Source organism: Micropterus salmoides, unplaced genomic scaffold (assembly GCF_014851395.1).
Source record: "Micropterus salmoides isolate LMB-PRFRI ecotype aquatic unplaced genomic scaffold, ASM1485139v1 Ms_hic_scaffold_2, whole genome shotgun sequence".
In the NCBI taxonomy this organism is placed as follows: domain Eukaryota; kingdom Metazoa; phylum Chordata; class Actinopteri; order Centrarchiformes; family Centrarchidae; genus Micropterus; species Micropterus salmoides.
In genome coordinates, this window is record NW_024041150.1 from 14,709,269 (window position 1) to 14,729,345 (window position 20,077).

At 40.7% G+C, this 20,077-nt stretch overlaps 1 protein-coding gene across 2 annotated transcripts in view; it reads right to left on the minus strand.

The window, feature by feature from the left end:
- tbc1d14 (TBC1 domain family, member 14) overlaps positions 1 to 20,077 on the minus strand; it is a 45,235-nt gene that overhangs the window by 20,704 nt on the left and 4,454 nt on the right. Inside the window, exons 3-4 of one of the 2 annotated variants that reach the window (XM_038730847.1) lie at positions 19,015 to 19,768; positions 4,676 to 4,799 (exon numbers count right to left, since the gene is read on the minus strand). In XM_038730847.1, the coding sequence (XP_038586775.1) occupies positions 4,676 to 4,799; positions 19,015 to 19,768 (878 nt within the window). Of the gene's footprint in view, positions 1 to 4,675; positions 4,800 to 12,706; positions 12,975 to 19,014; positions 19,769 to 20,077 lie in introns of those variants that run through there. The other variant, XM_038730849.1, reaches the window with a different exon arrangement.

Genomic DNA, 20,077 nt, shown 5'->3' on the forward strand with positions numbered 1-20,077 from the left:
CCATCATTCTGCAGATTTCGATATGAGAGTGTAAGATGTAGTTAGTGTGCTAGTCCTGACACAGAAAACATTTAAATTACAGTAAGTTCTTAGCTAGTTGTGTTATTAAGTTGTTAAAGCTAAGTTATCGTGGCATTACAGTATTTTTTTTTGTCTCCTGCTTATTTAGGCAACATCAAAGAAGCGAGAGAGCGCCAGGGATTCAGGTCAGCTAGAAAACATCGTTATTGTGAATTGTTTTGGCCATGAAAATCTGATATTGTGACAGCCCTAATTGGAGCAATGCAAAGTGGAGTAAATTAGAAAATACAACTTGATACGCAGTGTTGTTCTCAGAGGGTAAAAGTTGATGGTAAAATTAACACTGTGTATCTTAGCAGTTGAACAATAACCTAGACAAATAAAGCCTTCCACACACACACACACAGAGTTTACTGGCCCTGGCTTTGAACAGCAGTGTCAGTGGCAAGACACCACAGATGAGATGGAATTAAGATATTAAGCACACGTGGGTGTGTAGATCCGTGCTTGAATAGGAGACAAAGTAATTTCAAACTAACACAACAAGATAGTCAACATAAAAAGCTATTTAATGTGACATGTTAAAGGGCTAATATGTCAACTACAGGAACTGCCCATGAACAGGTCTTTCAACCAGGCTTTAAAAACACAGAACATAAAGGAGGATGCTACTTCAGTGGTGTCACACATTGGGTAAAATGTACCGCAATAACAGGCTTCAACAGACTCTAATTACAAGGTGCCATCTTGCTATTTGGTTTCTTTAACCAGTACAGAGCTGTTGTGCTCTTTAATTGGGCCCGAGACACTTCGCTGCCTTCCTTCTGAGTGGAAGTGGGAAGAGAGTGTTTAGTCACCAGATGGCTATCCTACAAAGACCTTGACATTTTGAATTTCAGGTTGCTGAGTATGGGATTAGAACAGTCTCATAAGAGTGATCTGAATCTGTAAATCTGGGTCCGGATCTATGCCTCAAATTTTGAATTTGTCTATAATCACTTGTATCATGTACTACATCATTATTATGGTTATACACCATGCGTCATCTAACATTAGGTTGTTTTATATTTTCTGTTTACTTTAACAACCATGTATGAGTGAGAAAAATGCTTAAACTAACGTTACAGGCTGTTGTTATAGTCCAAGACGGTTTTGGTGAGTTTTATTCTGCATAGGTCGAGTTTGAATTAGGTGTTAATGAGTAGAAATAGTAGCTAACTACGTTGAAGCTATTTCACAACCAGAAACATCTATTTTAAGTAATATGATAAACAGATAAATTGGTGGTGTCATTTATTCCAATCAACAAGTTGTGGGATTTTTTTTTCTACAAGACAAATAAAATGCAGTAGTAGTATATACAACATTATACACAACACTGCTTCTTACTAAACAATAGCTAGCTACTGGAAAGATACTGCTAGCTACATGACTTTGAAAACTGTTACAGTTGACTGCTACTGGGAAATGTAGTTGAACTAATAGCATCAATGGATTGCTACTCGTTACATGTAAAAACACTATCTTTATCTGACTCACCTAATTAAAGGGTAAAAGAGTGTAGGATTTAGTGGCATCTAGACGTTAGGTTGCAAATTGGAGCCAACTGCCTAGTCTACCGCTCCCGCCTCCCCGTAGGATATCTACGATGGCTGACACAGGACAAAAGGTGTTGTGGTCTGAGACAGCAGAGAGTAGCCAGTCAAGTAATGACTTGCTACTGAGCAAGTGCTACAGCTTTGATTGACATTCATTTCCCACGTGTTGCCAAAACCATGACATCCATACTTGCTGTTGCAGGAAGGTTTACTGTGTCTCCCAGCACAGTCACAAGTGCATGGAGGAGATCCCAGGAGAGGCCGTTACACAAGGAGAGCTGGACAAGGCCATAGAAGGGCTTTAACCCAGCAGCAGGACCACTGCCAGAGGCCTACAAAATGACCTCCAGCGGGCCCTGGGTTCATCTTGGTGCAGGAAAATGCTGAGGGCTGGATTACAGTAAAGATTTTGAACTATATCGTTCATTGAGATCTGATGTGTGATTCAAGTGTTCCCCTAATTTTTTTTGAGCAGCGCGTTAAGCAGCGCGTTATGTTTCGAAGAACTTAAAGAAAAAAATAGCGAGTGGCTGTTAGCTTTTCAGCATGTGGTGTTATATAAATAGCTGAAGAACCTAAATGTCACTGATGGGGAGTTTTGTTGCTCAGGAGATTGTGCTGCTGATATTCAACAACAAAGATTGTACTCATTTACAGTATGTTCTTGGTACTTTAGACCTCTTTAACATCCTGCTCCACCGAGCCATTACATAACAGAGTCTTAGCCATCAGTTGTTATGTTATCTGTCCGGAGACGGAACCATAAAGTTGGTACACTTATTGGTCTTTATATGTGCATTGATAAGCTCTGCTAAAGGCATTACTTGATCAAAGGTTGTTGCTCATCAATTTGACCTTTAAACAACAGCTGTTCTGCAGCACGAGCTGCTGCAACATAATATATTCATTATCTGTGGTTTCAGAAGGTCAAAATTAACACTTCAGAGTTTCAGATTGATCCAATCTACTACTGAAATGAATTGAAATTCAAAATAAAAGAAACAAAAATGGTAAAGCAAGCCTTAAACAATAATGACTTTATAAAACCGTGCTTAATAAAATAGATTCAGTCAGTGCATTATCCAGTCTAATGCTGTTTGAACCTGCATTACTGAGCTACTGCCCTACACACTGCTGGTAGTTTAAATGTTTAAATGCAGCAACATAAACTTTAAAGATGTCATGAAATATTTTACCGCCTTTGTGAGGAACTCTGAACACTGTCAAATCACATTAAGGCTGCTCGATTATAGCAATCACTATTATTTAGGTCAATATTGAGATTACAATTATTTAACACGATTACTCATCAACTTTAAAAACTTTATGCATTTATTGTCTTTTTAACATCTACCTAAGCTCCATAATACAAATTTACGCTCCACGATGGTGTAACAAGCTACCACACGCCATCAGAGCAGGGGCGTCCCTCTCTAACTTCAAGAAGCTCTTGAAAACTCAACTCTTCCCAGAACACTTCCTCTTACAACACCTCTAACTCCTAACCTCTAACATGCACTTCCTGTGCTCTTCTTCTATCCCCTTACAATTATCTTGTATTGATTGCACTTTTTGTTAACCCTTTCTTCTTTCCCTAGGTAATTACCCCATTAATGCAATATGCGCTATGAGCTCTTACTAGTATTTATTGCTGCTCTTACTAGTATCTATTGTCAGTTGTAGATCTCGTGCTGTATTTGATGCTTTGTTGATGCTTGTATGTCGTTTCTTAAATGTAAGTCGCTTTGGATAAAAGCATCTGCCAAAAGCATCTGCCAAAAGGTGTAAATGTAAATTATTACCTTGAACTTTAAATGTAATTCTACTGAAAAATTTTTTAGAAAAAATCTAGTGTTACCGGAGGTTGGTTGACGTGGCTCTGAATGCTCAAAAATATTGGAAATTGCGTAAACGAGTTCAACGTCACTTCCAGCATCCGCTATGTTACGCTATAGAACACCTGCTAATTATAGGCCATGTTGCATATCAATGTATATATCAATACATATCAATTGTAGACCACACTTGTTGTCAGTAGGCGACGCACATCAAGTAAAGTTATTATGAATGAATCAATTCATTTACCAGCGGTTGGCTGACATGCATTTACATTTTAATACATTTTGAACATCGCATGAAGCAGTCCAATTTCACTTATCGGTCAAACTGTGATGCTAGTGCACACATACTAATTAAAATAGGCTGTCTGACTACATGTCTTCTTTGAAGTCTCTTCTAAAACACACTTATCAGACAGCAAATCCTGATTTTATCTGGACTGCCTGTTTATTTCATTGGTTAATAATCTCTTGTTCATTATTTTTTTATATGATGTGTATGATGTTGTTTTTATTTAAATGTGAGAAAGGATTGCTGAAATGTGATTCTCATCCTATTTGACCGCTCCAAGCACCGGTACCGTAACAGCACAGATAGACGCACATCCAAATCCAAGGGGCGGCCTGATCGGACTTTCGCAAAAAACGATTTACCTGACCACAGTAAGCTGACTGGAACATGCCACAGCCTGGCTGAAGGTGACTTTCGACTTTTACGGAGGTGCACCATAGTAAAGGAAAGGGGTGCACTGGATTTAGTTATCCTTTATTGATCACTGTCGTCCTAAAATAGGGGATTAATAACATAGGACAAAACAGCAAAATAATCTTTGTTTCATTATTGTTGGAGGACAAAATTATAATTGAAAATACAATTTGATTAATCGTCCAGCCCTTAACCACATTTGATGGACAGAGATTAAAAGAAGTTTTTGGTGGGGTCTTCGTTCACGCAGACACACTTTCATGGACACTGTTAGTGAGTCTGTTTCTAGCTAGCTTACAGCTAACATACATCAGAATGGAAACGTCAGTCTCCCCTGAGTGGTTAGGGCAAAATAATGAAAATGCAGTTTGTCTGATCATCAGGCAATGTCCATGTTTGTATTCACTGATGTGTGCGTAAACCTGTGATTAGATTTTTTGCCTGGTGTGTTGTGTAAGTAAATGAGGTGTCAATAAGGTGGGTGGTCTTCATTTATCATGTGACAATTCTACCGTTTGTATTCTCTTAGGGTCCTTAGTGGGGCCTTCCCGTGGTGGAACTTTCCCAAACAGCTTCCACCCTGGGTCTATCTGCACCCCTGGCCGACTGTCCTTCACCCTCCTGGCAAACAGGCTCCTGAGAGACAAATGGAGAGGGGGAATTAGACTGGAGGACAAATAAATTAGGTCATTATGCAGTAAAAAAACAAAAAGTGGAGCACAAGCTAGATAAGCTCAGAAAAGGAATCTGTGAACTTTCGGATAACAAAAGCATACAGGCCACCAAGCATTTCAACAAACTATGTGATATATTGTGAAGAAAATTATTTTTCAGTGTTTTCCCCTCACACCTTTACTTCGGGAGGCCGCCCAGGTAAATTAATAGCTGCCAAAGTATATTTGGCAACCCCTTTAAGCATTTTGCAGGGAAGCACAGAGAGAGATGTTATCTGCTATTACAAGATGTGGACACAGTGGATATTTTATAAGCACAGACCAGGTAAAGCGACAGTGAACACACCACGTTGGTTCTGATTGTTTCAATAGGCTCCGTCATTGAAAAGCCTCCTCTACATGCGACGCACCTGCTGTTGTCAAAATGGAGATGTGGGGGGAAAAAAATCCAAAAGACAAGTTCTGTGTCTTTTAGGGAACTTTATAAAACTTCCTGCTGACGGAGAAAGTCAGCGGACACATACAGGGAGAGAGAGACAGGAAGAGGCGGGGCAAGAGACCAGAGGTGAAGGTGTGTGCGTGTGCAAAAGAGAACTGAAGTAAAAAGCAAGGTGAGCAGATTCAAGTAGTGAGTAAATACTAAAATAAGGTGGAGAATAGGAATATACCTCCTAACCCCCCGCTAACATTGGGATTTGTTTTTTATAAAACCCAATGTTTGCTGAGTGGCATATGCCTTCTTTTGTGCGTACGCAATGTTTATAAATGAGGCCCCTGGTGTTCAAACACCACATGCAAAGCGCACTGTACCATTTAGCCAGCTTTTCCTTTCATTTATCCATCAGTGCGGCGCTGCCACAGAGCTGTTAGCAGGGGCTTTAATTAAAGGCCTGAATAGAGCCTAGCTGTGAAAAGACATGTATGAACTGGTCAAACAAAAAGCCTCTTCTGACCAGGACACATGACATAACTAAAAGAGTCTATATGCTGCTGAATACCATCGAGAGGCACTTCACCTTGGCAACTGCCTTATCTGATGATTTTGACTCATCCATTAATAGGAAATATTTGCTATATTTAACATTAATAAGCATTTGCGCTGAATAACTTGTGTTATAACTAGGTAAAAATGTATCATCATTCGATATTGATAATTATCATGATAAATGTCAAATCATTATTTCTTTCAAATTGATTTCAAATGACTAGTAAATCTGTTTCAGTCCCTTTTCCTCAACAAAAGAAATATTTTAATAAAAACATTAAGTGCTAATTTGTTCGTGATTCAAGTGAATTAAACCAAATATTTATTGCCGATTTATTGAACATTTATTATATTGTTATTGAGGATTGTTATTATTATTGTTTTATTGCCAGCCCTAGTTAACACCACTAAGCCCTGACCCAGTGGACCCTGGAGAGATGGAAAGGTGGTGTAACTACACAAGTTGTCTCCGTTGGATCAATGACCTTCTACTAGCTGACTACTACCCATCCTGTCCAGACCTCTCTGGTTCACGTCCAAGGTAGTGATGACAGGAAACACTCTGTCACAACACTGAGCAGACACATGTACAGGCTGCAGGCTTCATTCACGGATAGATGACTGTGTCTGCCAGTGCTCTGCAGAATGAGTATTTCACTCGGGCAGAGGTCTGTTGTCTGTTCCAGAGTCTCGACTGAAAACTAAAGGGGACAGAGCGTTTGCTGTCAGGGCCCCGACGTCCTGGAACAGCCTGCCCGAGGAAATCAGGTCGGCTGAGTCAGTGAACTCTTTTAAGTCCCTTCTTAAAACATACTTTTATAGGAGAGCCTTTCCTGATCTTATTTGACTTTATTTTATCCCTTTTATTTTATTCTATTTTACTAATTTTATATTTATCTTAAACGTGTATTTTAGTCTTTTCAATCTTTTCATGCTTTTATCTTGTATTGTTTTTGTATTATTGTCTCTTGGGTATTATTGTCTTTACACCTGTTAAAGCACTTTGTAACTTGTTTTTGAAAAGTGCTCTACAAATAAAGATTATTATTATTATTATTACTAGTACTACTCACATATGCTCCTAAAAATATATCCAGTATGTGCAAACAGCCAGGAAACAGTATGTTCAGACGTTATGTGTGAAAAATAATGTGAGTGAGTGAGTAAAGACTTTCTAAGAACTATAACTGACAGCAAACCTTTCTTTTTTGGAAAGTTCTTTCTTTCGATTTTCTTTCTGTCCTTCTTTTAATCCACATTAGCATCAGCATAGTCTATTCTTACTTCGGTCCATTCAATTGTATATTCATAATAAAGCATTCATTATTTAATAACTTAACCAAAACTGCATGAGGTTACAGGAAGTTCTTTCACACTAATAAATCTTTTTTTATTTCTTTCACATCCCGACACACGGACACAGCAACACCTCGTACTGCGCGCACATCGCCATGACCCCTCTTTCTGTCTCTCTCCCCTTTATCTGCTCTGTCGACTTCCTTCGTCAGCAGAATGTTTTAAAACAGTTGCCCAAAAACCACAACCAGCCTACTGAAATCGTCGAGACCAAATGGGTTACCTGGTCTGTGCTTGTAAAATATCCACCTTGTCCCCGTCTTCTAACATAATACCAGATAACGTCTAGTGCTAAAATGGGTGTATTTGGCGGATACGTGAGATACGTGATCAGGCCGATGAAGCTGAAAACTGGCCGATTCCAGTCACCGGCTGATTGATCGATGAATCTTTAGTCTTTTACGTCCCCCAACCATTTCATAGTGACTAGAGACAAGTCATACTTCACCCAGACCAAAATCTAGGTTTGAATTTCACGAGAAAAAAAAAAAAAGGAAAGTCAGTGAACACAAGGCTGCGTGGGCCAGTACAGCACATTTAACATTTTTTACTTTTCAGTGGTAACTCCTCACTCTTGCAGCTTTAATAGTGGCATGTTTTGTGTCAGTCTAGCATATTATCCACTCTGCTTTCTGATACTGTAGCACACTAAGATAATAAAAGCAGTGGAAGGTATTTCCTGATTCAGCAGTGACTTAAGGATTTAATAAAGTTGATGACAACACAGACATTAAAGTCTAACACATGTTCTGACATATTGAGAACACAGTGCACCATTCATCAGTGACATTGAGGCTTATCTCATTCAGCTATTTTCAGAACTGCACATGGAAAACACACTGAAAGATAACTGCTCAAAGACACGAGACGTCCGATAAAACCGTTTGCACTCATGCATAGAGCTACTAAGAGAAGCTGTCATTTGAATACGGGAATAACTGCTATAATCAAAGTAACCCAAATTTTAAAAAGTAAGTAAACATCAGCTTTCAGTTCACAAAGAAGCAGTGGAAGAGAATGAAAAAGATCTAAAGAGAGGATGATATCAGAGTCATGAGTTTGACCAATAAGTAGTGAATTGACAAAAAAAAACAACAAAAAAAACAAAAAAAACCCTCTAGGTCCGATTCTCAAGGTCTCCATAACCGTTTGGACACATTCATGACCTATGCTCATTATGTGACCAACATTTGATGCTTACAGTAATTCACGTGATGATGAACCATTTCTGTAACAACTGAGCTCTGAACTGAACTGACTCCTCTGAAGAAGACCTTGAAACAAGACCTTGAAACAAGGTTGAAAGTTCTGGAAATTTCTAAAGATAAACTAAACTAAAACCTGAACCCTGTGCAAAGAGTTGTTTTTAATCAAACTACCATTTCCAAGATCAATAATGAACATTCAAACTCAACCAATGATTTACTGATGAACTGTACAATAACAACGTCACAATTTGTTAACAAATGGATTCTTTTTGACTTTTAATAAAAACCTCATATCATCCATCTGCAATGCAGAGCTAAGCTGAGGAGAAAACAATAAAATGTATCCAAGATCTGAACTATGGGGAGCGGTGAACTTGAGTAACCCTGTGAGCCACCATAAAACAATGCTGCATAGATCCAGTGCAGAGGGCCACCTTTACAAAGCAACACCTGACTTTAAGTCAATTCTCGATTTACAACAGGCCTGCAAACACTCACGAAGGTGAACAAAGGAATGTTGAGTGGCAGTGGGGGGTGAACCTAAGCCTGTTTATTACTTTACGACCCTCTCTAACTTGGTAAACTAAAACTTCCACTGTACCAATATCCCATGATCTGGACTCCAAAGAAATGACTTTGCTATGCAGAATCAAAATAGATTAACTAATATGATATGTTTAAATGACAATAAGAAGAATGTGTATCTTGTTATGCTGCTGCTGATAAAGAACAATAAAGACTGAACTAACAGGATGTTTGGTAATTTGGGACACGGCTTCATTAATTCAATCCTTCATTCATCACAATATACAAGGTTGGTTAACCTTATACAACACAAGGTTGTATTACAAAATGAGTTTGTAGTTCCTTCATGCTTCATACACAGAACTTAAAAGATAGCCTAATTAAATGTTTTTTTATTTTACCTTTATTTAACCAGATGAGTCTCATTGAGATTAAAATCTCTTTTGCAAGAGAGATCTGGCCAAGACGCAGCATAAAAGAACATAAAGAACAGTTTCCAACATATAAAAGACATCAAGTACACATACATACACTGCTCAAAAAAATAAAGGGAACACTTAAACAACACAATGTAACTCCAAGTCAATCACACTCCTGTGAAATCAAACTGTCCACTTAGGAAGCAACACTGATTGACAATCAATTTCACATGCTGTTGTGCAAACGGAATAGACAACAGGTGGAAATTATAGGCAATTAGCAAGACACCCCCAATAAAGGAGTGGTTCTGCAGGCGGTGACCACAGACCACTTCTCAGTTCCTATGCTTCCTGGCTGAGGTTTTGGTCACTTTTGAATGCTGGCGGTGCTTTCACTCTAGTGGTAGCATGAGACGGAGTCTACAACCCACACAAGTGGCTCAGGTAGTGCAGCTCATCCAGGATGGCACATCAATGCGAGCTGTGGCAAGAAGGTTTGCTGTGTCTGTCAGCGTAGTGTCCAGAGCATGGAGGCGCTACCAGGAGACAGGCCAGTACATCAGGAGACGTGGAGGAGGCCGTAGGAGGGCAACAACCCAGCAGCATGGTTACCTCCGCCTTTGTGCAAGGTGGAGCACTGCCAGAGCCCTGCAAAATGACCTCCAGCAGGCCACAAATGTGCATGTGTCTGCTCAAACGGCTAGAAACAGACTCCATGATGGTGCTATGAGGGCCCAATGTCCACAGGTGGGGGTTGTGCTTACAGCCCAACACCGTGCAGGACGTTTGGCATTTGCCAGAGAACACCAAGATTGGCAAATTTGCCACTGGCGCCCTGTGCTCTTCACAGATGAAAGCAGGTTCACACTGAGCACATGACAGACGTGATAGAGTCTGGAGACGCTGTGGAGAACGTTCTGCTGCCCGCAACATCCTCCATGACCGGTTTGGTGGGTCAGTAATGGTGTGGTGCATTTCTTTGGGGGGCCGCACAGCCCTCCATGTGCTCGCCAGAGGTAGCCTGACATTAGGTACCGAGATGAGATCCTCAGACCCCTTGTGAGACCATATGCTGGTGCGGTTGGCCCTGGGTTCCTCCTAATGCAAGACAATGCTAGACCACAGATGCTTTAGTCCAGGTCTGGGAGGAGATCCCTCAGGAGACCATCCGCCACCTCATCAGGATCATGCCCAGGCATTGTAGGGAGGTCATACAGGCACGTGGAGGCCACACACACTACTGAGCCTCATTTTGACTTGTTTTAAGGACATTACAAAGTTGGATCGGCTTGTAGTGTGGTTTTCCACTTTGATTTTGAGTGTGACTCCAAATCCAGACCTCCATGGGTTGATAAATTTGATTTCCATTGATAATTTGTGTGATTTTGTTGTCAGCACATTCAACTATGTAAAGAAAGCAGTGTTTAATGAGATTATTTCATCCATTCAGATCTAGGATGTGTTATTTTAGTGTTCCCTTTATTTTCTTGAGCAGTGTATATAACACAAGCCCCTGTGTTGAATAAGGCAGAATACAACTTTATGAACAGCAACACTGACCAATGTGAGTTGAAACTCAATGTCTATAAGGACTAAAGGCAGTCAATTTCAACGAGTTCTGAAGAAGGTTCCAAGCAGAAGGTGCAGCAAACATGAAGGCTTTTTTACCCAACTCTGTTCGGACACGGGGGGGGAACAACAAGTGTAGGCATTCCTTTGAACGTAATCCATAATGGCCGTGAGTACTTGTTAAAAAGATACTCAAATAGGTAGGAGCTAGTCCAAGAAGTGCCTTATAGATGAAACACAGCCAGTGAGTGTACCTTCTTGCATAAAGAGAGGGCCATTTAGCTTTATAGTAAAGGGTACAATGATGCATCCTATAATTACAGCCAGTAAAAAAAAACGCAATGCACAATGATACGCAACATCCAAATTCTGTAATGTGTATTAAAACATGGTAACATATAAAATTAGATAACACAATAGGCTATATACAGACAAATATACACCAAGAACATTATGTAGTGCATTTTTGAATTTGTGTCTGAGAAGAATGTAAACAGCACACATTATGTAAACACACATTATCAGTTCTTTAGGAAGAAATTGAAACAAAGAAAATAATTAAGATAGGAGAGGGTAGGGAGGATAGAGGGAGAGTGGAGTACCAAACACCCTGCCACCTTTTTATAGAAGATTTCTCTCTCTTCTCTTCAAGATTTCCTCATCTTCAGTGCTGCTGATTACTGACAGGAGGGTTCTGTTTGTTGTGCCTCTGGCTCTGGCCCAGTCAGCGCTCTTAAATTGCTGTCCAACTCAAGGAGAGTGCTCCAGTTTGCTGCAGCACCTTGCGTCCTCATGATACCGCCGTTAGTACTGTAATGATCTCTAAACTTAGTCATCCTCTGGCAGATGTGAATGTGTGCGTTGCCATCACAGCTAAGGAAAATGTCATCAGCCTTATGGAAAGAGGGAGAGCCGACACGTGCTAAAGTCGGCATGCGGGAACGACAGCAAATACAAGCCGAAAACAAGCCCTGGGGGCTCCAACGTCAACCCTGGTCAGCCGAAACTCACCATCTCAAAATTGTAAACTGCTTAAGATAATTAATAATACCTAATAATAATAATATTTACCAACAACCTCGTTTGACTTAACAAAACTTCTCACTGGTAAATATTAAAGTTTGTTGACTTAGTTTCCCTTGTTAACACAAGTTCAATACCACTGGCCAAAATAATCATCTATTGATCATCGTTCTTTAAGTTATTTTATCTAACTTTATTTCTGAAAGCTGGGAAATCCGGAGCGGTGATCTGTTCCTTTTGGTTTCTTCCACTCACCAAAATTAAGATCATTCACTATAAGCATTTTAATGCCTTTAAGTTACATGACCTATCACACCACTAAGCTAATGTCCACAAAGCAGGTCCAGGCCAAATGCGTCTCAACATTACAGCTGAATGGTCGGGTGCTCAAGAGGAACGGCTAGAAAATCCTACAGGACTGGCAGAGGTGCTTGGTTTATGTTAAATTCAAGCTGAGGCTTTGCACTGCACTGGTTTGAGGTCAAGTCTCTCAGGAATATAAGGATCTCATAACACCTCGGTTCAGTCTTGTGTCTGCAAATAAGGTGTCCTGGTAGTTCACATGCTTCAACCTACAATGAGGACACCTGGCTTGGAAATACCAAACAAGCTAGTACAAGAACAGGGAAAGCAGAGTACATTCAGTTTTTCCTGCATCATAAAATGAATCAGCCAGCAAGGCATAGCTTTTTATAACAGTCAACCAGAACACACTAAATCCAGTAAGAAAAGACAAAGTTCACTAAGACCAGAGTATATTTAGTGCAATTTTGCGTTAGCCTACCTGTCTATGTAAAAAAGAAGCGACGAGGCTGCCATCCTGATCGGTCTCCACGAAACACTGAATCAAAATGCTTCCCTTCAAAAAAATTAAAAAAAAATAAATCACAGAAATAGGCGGAGGTTGTTGTCAAAGTAAAGCGTAAATGAAGGAGAGCAAGACCTCCTGACGAAATTAAAGCTCTCCTTCAGGCAAGATCCAGGACCATAGCTTCCATGGTTTAAGGGTTAGAGAGTTTAAGAGAGGGAATAAAGTCCCACACAGCCACTATGTTCAGGCAGAGTGAGATAGGGGAGGAACAGGCAATGAGAGGCCTGACGTGGGAAATGGGAGGGGAGGAAAGTGTGTGAGGACAAGAAGTCTGAAGGGCACTGAGGGAATGAGTAACTTCTCCACACGAGGGAGGAGGGATGATGATCTCCTGATTTTTACCCGCTGCAGAGCCCTCCGGTTCACGGCAGGAGGTGATGTTTTCTATTGCTTCTCTGTAAAGGCTGACAAAAGTTTTGCACAGGAATTTAGACTTCTTAAGTTCCATTAAGAAATACGGCAGTTTCTGAGGCTTTCGTCACCAGCGTGGAGATGTGACATGACCATGTCAGGTTCTCTGTGATGCTGACTCACTTCTCTGTGCACCACTAAGAAAGATTGTGGATTTCCTCCCGATATGAAGTCTCATCCGGCTGATGATGGTGGCGTTGTCCGCAAACATCACAACATAGTTCTCTCCATGTCGGGAGCCCTGGGGGGGCTCCGGTGTTGAGCACTAGTGTGGAGGAGGTGTGGCCACCAATCTGAACTGTGTTTGTCAAATATCCAGTCACAGAGTGTGGTACTCAAGTCCAGAGTGCTCGGATTGCCAATCAGTTTCATGGGGGAGGTTGTGGTGGAGATGCTGTGGCCAGTGATTGTCTCCAGATCCGCCGCACTCAATCCGATCCCTGCACTTAAATTTTCCAATTTTGATGACTGCATTTCTGTCATAAGTTATCATGTATTTTCAGTAATAAAAAGGTAAAAGAAAATACTAATGAAAACAAAAATGTATCAAAGTCTAACCCTACCCAATAATGACAGAGTATTGGCATTTGAAAAGTGAAAGTGAGCAATTCTTCCAAACAGTGTAAAAAAGCAGCCAAAGCGACCTTAGCCAAGCCTTTGGCGATAAGATTAGGCTGAGATTATTAAATCAGATTTCCGATTATAAATTCAAATATATTGTTTTATAAATTTCAGGTGAATTTGTGTCATTAAAGGCTCTGAACTCTATTAACAGCAGGGTATGCAGATGTTAAAAACAGCCGGCACATTTAAGCTAACTTAACTTTCACCAACCAGTATTTAGAGATTCTTCTTTCTGTTCAAAGGCCAAAAGCATAAAAACTGTGGAAGAACGGCAGACATTAATGACTGACTAAGATGTGACACATTAATTATTATCATCTGTGACACAGATGAATCTATAATAAAATAATCATTAGCTGCAGTCTGATACAAAATACTCCTGCATTGAGTATCACAGAAAAGTGTAAGCTAAAAGAGGATAGTTCGTTCCGTCAGCCGTAGCGCATTTAAGCAAAGCAGATATTCAAAGTATTGTGTTTGCGGTCACAGACGGGAAACAAAAAAAGTCCTTGTTCACGTTAGTACAGCGTCCTCCAACATTCTTCACAGCAGAGTTGTGTACTGGCTGTTATACTAGTATGATAGATGCACTTTAGCTAAACTATGAAATCGGCTGTCTGAGCCAGGAGTTACATATACTTACCATCACCATGGCATCCTCTGAGCTCAGGGCGGACACGCAGCTGATTGAGATGAGCTAATTATACAGTTTGAAACTCTTTGACATTGAGCCAACTAACAATTTACATAGTTGAGTCTATTCCAAGTAACTGTTTAAAAACGATATAATATTCTTTGTGTGCTCCATCAGTGGTGATAAATGATTTAAATGTCCTGCAAGGAGTTCGTACAACTCTGCACAACACCGGATAAGCTGGTGCTCTTTCCCTCCCTCACTCCCACACACACACACACACTCTGAATGTGGCAGGACAGGTAATTTTGGCATTCGATCACTACACTAGTTTGATACTAGGTCGACTAGTAGCTAGCTGCTCTGCTCTCCTGGCTCATTGCTTTTTGGTGTGCTCACTGTTTCATACGAATGTCTTTTCTACTTTTGACTTTGTACAAACGTTGAAAGCAGCTGGATTTCTTGTTCACGTTTAGCAATGCCTCACTTATTTGAAGAAGGCTCTCTTGACTATGTTTCCCACAGAATGACAGAGTAACTGGGGGCAGCGTTATTTCTTCTTTGACCATTGGTGCTTCATTCTCCAACTTATCTTAGTGTTTACTCACTACTTGAATCTGCTCACCTTGCTTTTCTCTTTCTTTCTTTCGAATGTGCGGACCACCTGCAAACTTTTGCCTGTCTCTGTCAGTAAACTCCAAAGTTCCAAAACTCACCAAATGTTTCAAAATAACGTTTCCACTCCAGTTACTGTGTATATGTATAAAAATGTGTATATGAAAAACGTAATTATGTCCCTTGATATACAATAAAAGTTTGATCATGTATGTGGCTGTTTAACATCAAAATAAAATTGAATGTGAGGGGAAAAGATAAGGATGCCTCTCACATATTTCATTTTACTTCATATCACACGTTATCATTTTATCATTTAAACATTCAAACCAGCAGCGTTATTTGTGCTCACGCTAGCGAGTCAAATCTCAAATCAATGTCTGGTAAATATTTCAGTCCCCCTGGAGTTCAGAGGAGAGTGTATGCCACGGGCACTCACGGTCAGTTGTGGAACTGCCAGCGTAATGCCAGGATAATGATATATTAGACGTGAATTTAGCTACTGAGTCCTTTTCAGACTTTAACTCAGCTAACAGATGTCATTATCATCATCGTAAAAATCCAAGATAACATCAAATACCATTAAAGAATTGCAGAAGAGAGCGTCTGTAGTCTTTAATAATCTCCTCTGTGCATATTTAGTTTTCAGTTTAGTTTTCGTGTTTAAAATCGCTGCAGTGAACAAGACTGTGCTGGCAGGCGCACAGAGTGCACTGAGACGTGCACAAACAGATCTCCCTTCTTACCTCGACTCACCCTGCACATCTTCAGCACCTGCACATAAAGCTGTGTAAATTAAAAATGTCTGGAAATAAAGCCAGTGACAGCTCTCTCGCTACACTCCATCCTTATTACCAGTCCTAATCATGATGCAGGCCAAACATAACAAAACCAACATAAAAAACGTGTTCACCTGTCAACACCTGTCTTCACTTGATATCCCAGGATGGGGGACACCACTGACGATCAAGCGATGTGCTTTAAAACTTCCACCTCACAAGCACTTTGATTTCTGTTTCAGAAAAAACTCTTTTCCCCGTCTTTTTGACATCCACTTTATTTCAGACAATGTTTTCTTTATTTCAGTCATTATGAGTCTCTGAGCGGGCTGCACTGACTGCCATTGTGACACTCGTCACAGTCGTTGCGTTTGTTGCTGATCCAAGAGTTCAAATCATCAAATAAAATATTTCTTCTCTCCTCCACTTCAGTAATCAGCACCTCAATCTCGCACTCAGTGAAGTTTCTCTTTTTCACTGTTTCGCAGCAGGATCGGCCGTTCTTATTTGGACCTCAGGAGGGGACGATGGCGTATTTATGGTCATTTGCACGGTAGTTTACAGGAGGAGCCAAGGCGGGGTATTGGCTCGTGCATGTGCGCTCAATTTCCCATTGATTGGGATGTATAAAGGAAAGGTGTGCAGGACCTGGCATACGCCGGTTTTATACATGTGGATAATTCTGTGAATACGTACTTTTTAAGTTCTGTGAGTACGCCATCTTTCAGTACGAAAGCTGTGCAGTCTTTTATACGTGAGGCACCGGGTCTCTTACTGCAAACACACCATCCTGCCTCGCCTCTCCTTGTCTCTCTCTCTCTCTCTCCCTGTATGTGTCTGCTGACTTTCTCCATCAGCAGTATGTTTTATAAAGATGCCAAAGAGACAAAAACTGTTCTTTTGGATTTTTCTACCTTTCTGTTTTGACAGCAGCAGGTGCGCTTGCATGTGGAGGAGGCTTGTTGTTAATGACGTAGCCTATCCAAATGATCGAAACCACCCGGATGGCATCTGCACTGATGTGTTCACTGTTGCTTTACCTGCTCCATGTTTGTAAAATATCCACTGTGTCCTCATCTTGTAATGTAATACCAGATAACATCTCTCTCTGTTTCTCTGCGAAATGCTAAAATGGGTCACCAAATATGCTTTGGCGGCCGTTAATATACCATGGCAGCCCGCCAAAGTAAAGTCTACATGTGGGGAACACTGCTCTCTGAAAAGGTTTCTCCAAAACTTTGTAGACGTAACCACTGATAATCAGATTGACGAGACCTTACAGAGAATTAATGGAAATACATTACAGCATTTTAACCTTGTGTGTATGCTCTTGCCCTATTGGTAGACACAATGGGTGGCTAATGGTCTAAAAGTAATTGGAGACAGCAGCATCAATATCTAAAAGATAAAATACTGTTCCCCCCCAGCTGCTTTGTCTGCAATATACTGTGTGTCAGTTTAAGAGGAAGGAACACTACACACCCCAACCATACACATACAGAACTGAGAAGTAGGACTTTACAACCTGACAGTATCCTCTTTGCTAACAGAGCAGCAGGGTGGCCACCTACAATGATGCAGTGTTGCTATGGGCCAATCAGTACTTAGGCAAACTTTATAGTGCTGTAATACGCAAGAGTGGTGGGAGAGACATGTGTTGGCTAAGCAAGATTTGTAAAGCAACTTTGAGCAATGCCACTTCTGCAAGGCTATAATAAGGCCTTCAACAAAGAGCCCATAATGAGAGGAAGTAGAGAAAGGATAATTGTCTTTCTGAGGCTGCTTACAATTCTTTTTTAATTTGGGCCACTCATGGCATCACGGAACTTGTTACAGAACTTACTTTTTTAAAAAGGTGCCGTAGAGTGCTCATTTTCAGGTTCATACTTGTATTTAGGGTTTCTGCTAGAAGATGTTTACATGCTTTAATGTTCAGAAAAGGCATCCAATTTCTCATACTGTCCACTGCTTCAGCACCCCTTTTCACCCTCTGTCTGAACACTAAAGCTGTGTCCGAAATCACCACTCATTCACTCCTCCCTACTCCCTATCCAGTGAGTTGTTTGCAGAGGACTATATAGTGAGCTCACCCGCAAAATAAAAACACTTTTGGACACTATTACGATCATTATCTCAGCGCCATTAATTACGTCATTGCTGTCGGACAATCGGTTGGTGGACTGAGCAATGCATGATGGTATAAACGGCTTGGTTAGTGACCATTGGTGGTACACTACTTTTCACAATGTATTCTGGGATACATTGAGTGGACTATATAGGGTATAATAATTCTCACTATACATTCGGACAGCACTACAAAATGGCGAGCTCACTATATAGTCCGCTACGTAGTGAGCAGAGGGTGGCAGCTAGCAGTTACTGTAGCGCGCAAATGATCCCAGATGTTACGTCACAGTTGTTTTATGAAACTTCTTAAAAATGTGACTGTTCTTCCTATGAACATCAGATTCAGACACTTCCACCATTTAGCATTTATAAGCACTATATAAACATTTAATATATGGTTTATAACAAACTATAAAAAGCTTGTCGCAAGCAGGTAAAAGGAATGTCTTTGGATTTTACGTACAGTATTTCAAGAATTACAACTTGTCCTATGATAACATATTTTCTATTATTACAACTGAGTTTTACTACATTGTGATTCATACCCAGACCTCCACAGGAAGAGTTATAGCTGTGAAGATATACTACTACTACTACTAATCTGCCTACAACTACATTGTAGTGAGTTATAAACCATTTATTAAATATTTATATACTGCTTATTAAGTTAAACTAAGGGCATTAGTAATGGTTGCAGTAAAATTTTTTTTAAAAAAATCAAGAAACGGCAGATAGTGTTGAAGTTTAATTTCTACACCTTGTAAATGTGTGCGTATGACTCTATGGAAGTGTCATATCCGAAATGGTTTTTGGTTATGAAAAAAGAAAGATGAATTTTCTTACATGATTGACACCTATGTTGACAAACCCCTGCAATTTGTGGAGCCATGTGAAGAGAATGAATGAGCATGACAGAATAAAGAGTGTGGAGTCATGCATTTCTCTTTTGATAAAGGCTTATCAACCTTTCTAAATACTGCTTGTAAAAATATAACTTATCCTTTGATATTCTGAACAATATCTGAACTTACCTGTTGAATAAGCTCGCCAGAGGTCCCAGTTTCTTTTGCCTTCCATCCTCTTCCTGTTGCTTGACACCTGACCCTGGATGCTGTCGTACAGGACTCCATAAGTCTCTGGGGTTTCCTGGTGACGATGATAGCGTCACATCAGAGAAGTGAGCGGTGCCGCTGTCATCGGTCTCTAAGGTAACAATGGCGCTGGAGTCAGAAGTGACGGTGAAATCCAGGATGTCTTCATTAGAGACCGATAGCTCGGTGCTCATGCTGGACACGCTGCACACAGAGATGTCATCGCTGCGGTTTAAGGCTCCGCCCCCAAAACTTATCTCCGTGGTAGCGGTTAATCTGTGAGCGGGGCTGAAGAGGCGGATGGAGTCGTACCCGCTGCGAGGGAAGGTGGAAGATTTGCGGATGGTGTTGCCATCAGAAGGATCGTCGTCCAAAGGTAAAGTGGCAGGAGAGTCGTGACTGGAGTCCAGGATGAGGCCTCCGTCACCTAGACGTTGGTGGCTATGGAGGATGGGCTCTGGATGGTTGATCTCCAAAGTTGGGATACCTGAGTCCTGGGAAGACAAGCTGTGGTTGTCCTGGTTCAGGTCTGAGTAGCTTTTCTGGGGGCTGCTGTAGTAGATGGGGGTAGAGGAGCAGGATGGCTTGTACCTGGGCAAGACGGGCTCGCTGTGTTGATGGCAATGGTGGTTGGTGTGATCATGGAGGTCTTTCACTACACAGCCATTCTCCACTATTGTTCTTCCAGGCACACCTTCAAAAGAATTTAACCTCCAATTAGTTTGATTTTTATACATTTTTTTTACTGACCAGAATTTCCTTCCTAATAAATGATTATTATTATTAATGAATTATATTTATCCATTTGCAATGGCAACATGAGTGAACAGAAGAAAAGCAATACATGGTGTGACCAGGCTTTCCATCAGTCTTTCACTTCCAGGACTCCTCAATTTTCTTCATGCTGAAAATAGTTCTTAATGACATTCCCGGTATGTTTGTCGTTGTCATGCTGCAGAATACATTTGGGGCCAAAGGCCTCCCTTACGGTATTGCAATAATG